The sequence below is a fragment of the Thamnophis elegans genome, chromosome 5 (assembly GCF_009769535.1).
Source record: "Thamnophis elegans isolate rThaEle1 chromosome 5, rThaEle1.pri, whole genome shotgun sequence".
In the NCBI taxonomy this organism is placed as follows: Eukaryota; Metazoa; Chordata; class Lepidosauria; order Squamata; family Colubridae; genus Thamnophis; species Thamnophis elegans.
The window spans coordinates 84,500,459-84,508,608 of record NC_045545.1 but is presented as its reverse complement, the minus strand read 5'-3'; the positions used below and the strand labels follow the sequence as shown (position 1 = coordinate 84,508,608).

The 8,150-nt window shown below is 44.3% G+C and overlaps 1 protein-coding gene across 1 annotated transcript in view; it reads left to right on the top strand.

The window, feature by feature from the left end:
• Window positions 1-317: 317 nt before the first annotated feature.
• Window positions 318-8,150, top strand: part of CTCFL (CCCTC-binding factor like) — a 31,678-nt gene continuing 23,845 nt past the window's right edge. Inside the window, exon 1 of the mRNA XM_032218609.1 lies at window positions 318-815. Coding sequence (XP_032074500.1) covers window positions 318-815 — 498 coding nt within the window. The remainder of the gene's footprint in view (window positions 816-8,150) is intronic.

The following is an 8,150-nucleotide window of genomic DNA, read 5'->3' as shown; positions in this document are numbered from 1 at the left end:
TTCCCTTCTTCTCAGGGTTGATTTGTGAGCAAAGCATTGTGTTACAGCCACTTACCGTAGTTTTATTTTCTAAGAATTTCTTTTCAGTGTATATGGGACTCAAAGCCATCCATGCAAATAAGGGGAATGTTAGAGGCTCCAGCTTCCCATTTATTTATTATTATTTTTATTCTTAAAAGAATCTAAAACTAAGTGGGGCATGGAAATTTTCTAGGAAAATATTACCTCCCCCATAAATCTTTCTTTTGTGGTCCTTCCAGTCCTCGTTTTAAAGACATCATAGACCATAATGGATCACCAGGAGGACACAGAACCCGATGAGCATTTCACTAAAATCAAAATCGAGGAAAGTTTTCAGAACAAAATGCAAAGGGAAAACGTATCCTTTGGACATCTTGTCCAACTATCCAGAACTGGGTAACTATCCAGAAAAGATCGAAGCTGTAGATTGCATCTTGTTCAAGAAAGTGCTGGAAGAAGTTGATAAGTGGCCCCTATCATCTTCAGAAGGAGGGAAGATCCTCATTTTGCTGAAGACCATGCATTTGAAAACAGCGAAAGATCATATCCAGGGGCCTTGTTTAGTTGATCACCCAGTGGAGCCTCACACTATGTTGCGAAGAGAGGCAGATTTGGCGAGGATGCCAAATAGCATAGACATTCAGGAGAACCCAGGGAAAGTCTTGGCAATAGGTTTGCCAGCAGGCATTTATGCACTCCACGAGATGGAAGTGGTCAACAGTGCAAAAGAAACACCAAGATTTCATGAGGAGCGATGGTCAATTGAGAAGGATTCAAATATTCCTGGGATTCGGGTCACTTTTGTTCTTGATTATTCATTAAACATAGCATGTGTCCCCGAAAATAAGACAGGGTCTTATTTTCTTAAATAAGAGCTTGGCCTTATTTTGGGGGAGGTCTTATTATTTTTGAGGTGCAGATCAGCTGATCCAGAGGTGGTCGGAAGTTCTGTCTCTGTATCTGGCACACTCTTGCAAGCTCTAGCATCGCTGGGCCTGCCGGACTTTTTGCGGCCGCCACTAAGAGGAGCACAGTAGCTAGGGTTTGTGGGAGTGGCGTCTGTGAGGCAGGTGCACGTGGGGCATGTTCCCCCCTCCCCCCAGGAAATGGCAGGGGAGGGCTTATTTTAGCACATGCGCTTGAAAGCCTCATTGGGCTTATTATCAAGGGATGTCTTATTTTCAGAAAAACAAGGTAGACGTCAATTTATGACCATAATTGGTAGCAAACAAGGAGAATTTTTGTAGCTCGGGGTTGAAATGAAGGGGTCTTTGGTGCTCTCCAAATTTGGTTGTTTTCTTGCATGCGTTTCTTTACACTAACTAGGTAACAACATCAGGACTTGTAAGGAGTGGAGTCTACTCTCAGTTTATAGTTTCAGGACATATGGACAGATTTAATCATAGCTTCAATTGGGAAATCATGACCATCCTAGACCAAGCCAAATCTAAAAATGCTAGGAAATTTTTAGAAGCCTGGCGCACTGACAAAATTACCATCAATAGACCCATAGACATAAACAATTATTTATATACTATGCAAAAGAGACAATCAACACGCCAAAATGGGAACAAAGAGACCAAAACACCTCCCCACCAGCAATCAGCAGCCAGATGAGCATAGATTAACTGCAAGATTATCATCACACCAACAATCAAGGAAACAATACTCTAATCAAGGAAGGGCCAAACAAGCCCAACCAAAGAACCTGTAAGATTACCCTCACCAACATTGACAGGGCAAGCCAGGGGTGTCAAACTGGATTTCATTGAGGGCCACCCATTGTGTTTGACCCGGGGGGGGGGGAAATCTGGCCAGGGTGGGCATGGCCAGCTCAACGTCAACCATGTCGGGCGGGGGGTGCCTATGGTTGCCTGAGTGCTCTACCAGTGAAAATGACTCCTAAGCTCTGTTTTCGGCTGCAACGGTCTCCTGCAATCCTTTGCCAGCGAGAACAGAGCTCAAGAGCGCTGCCTGCAGCCTTCCAGAGCTCCGCTTTTGCTGTCTGAGGCACCGTAGGCCAGTCTTTTACTGTTTCCAGGGTGGCCCTGTGGGCCAGATCTAAGCACCCCTTGAGTTTGACACCCCTGGGGTAAGCTGAGAGAAAACCCCATTCCTTACTAGCACTGATGATATTACATACTTTGGGTAATAAAACGTCTGCAAGAAAATACCCAAACTCAGAGAGAACCAAGGACCAGAACTGGGACCAGATTTTCTGTTGCGAAGCAAGGAAATGTGCAGGGATTTATGTGTATCTCTCTTTTTTTGGTTAGAGAGAGAGAGACAGAGAGCAGCATTAGTCTGATAGTGGACACTATGCATCTGATGAAGTTCACAAATGCATTAAATTGGCTCTTCGCTTTGAAACAAAGATGGGCACTGCCCCCTAGAGTCAAGATTCCCCTTGCACATACTGTATGTGCTAGTCATTCCTGACTCTAGGGGGCGGTGCCCATCTTCGTTTCAAGGCGAAGAGCCAGCATTGTCCAAAGACTGTGGTCACGTGGCCGGCATGACTAAAAGCCGAAGGCACACGGAACACTGTTACCTTCCCACCAAAGTGGTCCCTATTTTTCTACTTACATTTTAACGTGTTTTCAAACTGCTAGGTTGGCAGAAGCTGGGACAAGTAACGGGAGCTCACTCCGTTATGTGGCGCTAGGGATTCGAAATGCCGAATTTTCTGATCAACAAGCTCAGTGTCTTAGCCACTGAGCCACCGCATCCCTTTGCTATGCAGTAGGGTATAAATAAAACAATTTGCAAAGAAACTGTAAGAAGAACAACAATACAGATCTGAAGGGATTCAGTGCACACAAGGATATCCACATCAGCAAGTCTTTACTGGAGTTGCTCCTGTTCCTGAAATCTTGGGCTTCTGTCCCAAGAAAAGGCGGATTTGATTTAAGGAGGCAATGCCAATAAGCATAATGTGAGCCCTCTTGGATGCTCCCAAAACCAGTTTCCCTTCTGAATCAGATCACTGCACTGTCCTTGACATAGATGTCCAGTGAACCCAGCATGAGGATTCTTAATACAAATTGCTCTGACATTTTCGTAAAAAAGCATGAAGTCTATAAATCTAAGGCCCGTATCTTGCAAGCAGTGGAACAGATGTGAAATGTTTCTGGAAGTGATGCCACCCACCAGCAAACAGACACTCCTTTTCTGCATTCCTGATGGAACAAATAAGGTTGAAGAATTATTGCAAAGGATTTGTCTCCCGATTGCAGCAAGGAATAAACGTCTTCAGCAGTAGGAAATTCAGTGGATATACTTTCACATCTAAATACGTTCTGTTTATGCTACACAGTCGCCAGGTATTCATCAAAACCTAATATCCACATCTATTAAAAATATACAACGCCTGAAACAATTGAACCAAGTATATACATTGTAAAATACCTCACCAAAATAGAACTGACTCCTGAAAAATTTGGGGGATGGGTGGATGACCGTGATGGCGACTTAGAGCCTTCTGTGGGCACACCAGCTGTCTCCTGAGCCCAACTCCACAGTGCATGTGCGCGCACCTCCCATCGGCCCTCTGATCTTCAGGTCTCTGCCGCACATGAGGTGGGGGCACATGCCAGGGGGGGTGCTCGCATTGTGCAGCACCCCCACACCCTGTTTTGTGCTGGAAACCCTCCTGCACCAATCTGGAAGCAAAAAAGGGAGGTGGGGGTGGGCTGCATTTGCAGGTGGGCAGGGGAACATGGGATGGTTGTGCGCGCAGGGGGCATTGCATTAGGTGTGCGAGCAGTGGGCCTGCTGTCGTCCATGCGCACTTTCGGCACACAACAACAAAAAGGTTAGCCGTCACTGGTCTATGACAATTTGCCACAGCCAACTCACTGCGAGGCAAGAGTTCCATTAATATCAAAGAAATGGTGGAATAGAATCCTTAAAGAAAGGATGCAAAGGAGGGACAGAATGAAATGTGAATGGCAAAAATTAAACCAAATTTTATTTCTTTTAAATAATGAAATAGAATTGTTAAATTGTCCCGCAATGCGTTGTCTGTGGGGAGTTGGCCGTGGCGAGTTGCCTTTGGTGAGTTGGCCGCAGCGCATTGGCCACACCGAGTTGGCTGTGGCAAGTTGTCCCATTTCCATTTGGGAGAACATTATTAGTGGGGGAACACCCGGCTTCTGTTTTTGAATGGAAGACATACTTTAAGATCAGGCTTTGCCCATTGGAAATACACCATATAAAAATTTTTACAATAATCGACAGGCAAAAACATAGTAAATTGTGGTCATTTGACCTCAAAGTGCTGCAAATTGTCATAATTGTTTTACAGAGAACCCAAAATGTGACTGTGTCACTGGGGAGGCAGATGTCAAAATTTCAAATCCAGATCATAAGTTCCTTTTTGCGGGATCTGTTTTAACTTTGAATGTTTGCTAAGTCGTAAGTAATACCAAGAAAGAGATGAGAATCTCCTATTTATTGTGTAGCTTTTTTCTTCCTTTCTCTTTTTTTATTATTGTTTTCTCTCTTTCTTCTTCCCTTTGTTGTGTTTTATTAATCAAATAAAGCAAAACAAAATATCATTGCAATAACTTCTAAATGATACAGTATAAGAAATTATCTTTCTGGTTGTGGATGCTGCCCCCCCATTGAAATTGGATTGTCTTCATGCACATATATTGTATATAAGTAAAGGTAAAGGTTCCCTTCGCACATATGTGATAGTCGTTCCTGACTCTAGGAGGCGGTACTCATATCTGTTTTAAAGCTGAAGAGCCAGCGCTGTCCGAAGACATCTCCGTGGTCACGTGGCAGGCATGACCAAATGCCGAAGCTTATAAAGCCCTTCATGGTATTGGACCTGGGTACTTGAGAGACCGCCTGCTGCCAATTACCTCCAACAGACCGATTAGATCCCACAGATTAGGCCTCCTCTGAATTCCATCCACTGGGCAATGCCGATTGGCTACCACCCGGAGGAGGGCCTTCTCTGTGGCTGCTCCGGCCCTCTGGAACAAGCTCCCCATGGAGATTTGGACCCTCACCACCCTCCAGGCTTTCCGCAAAGCCTTAAAAACCTGGCTGTTCCGACAGGCCTGGGGCTGATGAGTTCCTGTCCCCGCTCGAATGGTGTGGCTGTTGATTGTTTTTAGAATTGTGGTGTTGTGTTGTCCGTTGTCTTTCTTTTTCTTTCCGTTTGTAACACACACACACACACACACACACACACACACACACACGTCTTGGTTGTGAGCCGCCCTGAGTCCCTCTGGGAATAGGGCGGCATAGAAATACAATAAAATCGAAAATCAAAAAAAAAAAATCAAAATGGAATGCTGTTACCTTCCCACCAAAGGTGGTTCCTATTTTTCTACTTGCATTTTTACATGCTTTAAAACTTCTAGGTTGGCAGAAACTGGGACAAGTAATGGGAGCTCACTCTGTTACACGGAGCTAGGTATTTGACCTTCCGACCTCCGTCTTAGCCACTGAGCCACCATGTCCCTTCATGATATTGTAAATGATATGGTGTAAGAAATTATCTTTCATGTTTGTTGGGGATGCTGCCCCCCCCCATTGAAATCGGATTGTCTTCATGCACATATATTTTATATACTGTATTTCTCCTTTAAACACAGGTCGATAGAGAAGAAAATAGAGATGGAGGCAGGGACCAGCAGCTCCTTGTAGCTGAAGAGGGAAGGATTGTCTCTCTGCCTGACTCTGAAGCAGCGGATATTCCAAATGGAGCCTCGCTGTTGCACAATTCTGAAAATAAAGCCCAGAGCAAGGACAGTGAATCCCTACCTCCTGTTGCAATAAGCCATGACGTTTCTTCAGAAATCCAGGGGGACATAGTCCAGCAAGGGAAAGGCATAAAATCACTTGCATAGTTTTATTTTTAGATACCTATGGTTGTAAAGGGAAGGACTTCCTGTTCCTTGAAGAACACTGACATCAGCAGCTGGCTCTAATCTGTTATTAGGAAAGTGGGTGGACTTTCACTCCAATCAGCAGAAAAGTTCTTAACAATGTTTGCTTCACCTCCTCCTCTTTAACTTGTCGCCTTTTAGTTCATCTACCCATACAGGTAGCCCTCGACTTACAGTGGTTTCACTTAGTGACCGTTCAAAGTTATAACGGCACTGAAGAAGGAGACCGAGGACCTGTTTTTCACACAACCACAGCAGTGTCCCCATGCTCAGTTGATCAGAATTCAGCCACTTAGCAACTGGTTCATATTTATGACTATTGCCGTGTCTGAAGGTCATGTGACCCCCCCTCCCCTTTTGCGACCATCTACTGACAAAGTCAATGAGGAAGCCAGATTCAGTGAACAACCATGTTACTGATTTTACAAGTGCAATGACTCACTTAACAACCGCAGCAAGAAGAGTCGTAAAATGGGGCAAACTCACTTGACAAATTTTCCCATAGCAATATAACTTTTGGGCTCATAATTGTGGTCGTAATTCGAGGACTACTTATAATTATCTACGTTGAGATAACTCAGACTGAACTCGTGTTTTTACTGTTAAGAATGTTCAAAACATGGTCAATTGACTCCTCAATAATACTAGAGAAATATGAATTATTGGAGCACACATGTAGGAAACCCATAATATAGAATGCTTCCTCTTATTTGTTACCTAGTGAAGTCATAAGAAACTCGAACAATGAACAACCTTTCGGTATTGTATTAGGTTAATTATTTAGTTTATTGCCTTGAATAAGAAATCTTGATCTATCTAGGCTCTCCTCTAGGGCAGTTCTAATTATTCTTCCCCAAACCTTGATATTTGCTAATAATTTGTTATGTATGTGTTCCACCCGTCATCTAAGGAACAAAAGCCTGCATATAAAGTTTCATTTCTCCTTTTTTTTAATTTTAAGGGTTTTTTTTTAGCTTGCCTTTATTATTTTTATAAATAATTTCAAGGTGCTGAACGTATCGAACCTATGCTGCTTCTTCCTGCTATTTTCCCCATAACCACAACCCTGTGAACTGGGCTGAAAAAAAGTGACTGCCCCAAAGTCACCCAGCCAGCATTTGTGCCTAAGGTGTGCTTAGAATTCACAGTCTTCTAGGGATTGGCCAAAAGTCGCCCAATTGGATTTCATGCCTAAGGCAGGATTAGAACTCCCAGTCTCCTGATTTTCAGTCTGATGCCTTAGACCAGGGTTGTCAAACTCGATTTCATTGAGGGCTGCATCAGGGTTGTGTTTGAAGTCAGGGGGCCGAGGTAGGCATGGCCAACTCAACGTCACTCGTGTTGGGGGCGCCTGTAGTGACCCGAGTGCTCTGCCAGCGAAACCGGGCTCCCAAGCTCTGTTTTCAGCTGTGACGGCCTCCTGCAACCCTTTGCCACTGAAAATAAGAGCTCGGGAGCCCCCCATTAACTCCATTTTCACTGTCAGGGGCGCTGTGGGCCAATCCTTCACTGTTTCCAGAGTGGGCCCAAGGGCCAGGTCTAAGTATTTCATGGTCCAGATCCAGCCTTGAGTTTGACAACCCTGCCTTAGAGGGAACTAGCTCTCTTCCTCTGGTCTTGTAATGTAGTTAGTTCTCTTACTCTGCTCTATGATGTAGCTAAGACTGAGTACAGACATAGCCATAGAGATCTTTCCTCTGGCATGTTCCCACAATACTGTCTTTAATTCATCTCCTGCCCACATGTGAGACAGACTCAAGTCTCCTTAACTGTTCAGAGTTAACAGTATTTTTCTTCTTCCTTCTTTCAAGGCTGTACAAGGACAGCCTCAAGTTTTATAAAATACTAGCCAATAACCCGGCATTGCCTGGGTATTTATTTATAGGGTGGAAATGTCCAGACCAAATGTAATTTCTAATGCTGGATTTTCCCCCTTACCAGAGGGAGCCCCCTAGTGGAGTACTGTGAAGCCATTACCATGGCAACTCCACTGCACTGTACAGTAGAAGCCATTTTACAGCAGTACAGTAGAAGCCATTTAAAGGCACAACAGGTTGCATCTTAACAGAACACACACCCCAAGGGGTGTTAGGGGTGTCTTGCTCCCACAGTATTTGTCTCCAGAGAGTAAGTCATCTGTGTAACAAGTTTGGTTGAAATTGCTCAAGGCGTTCCAGAGTTATGCTGGAACACACAGGCACACACGCACACACAGCCATA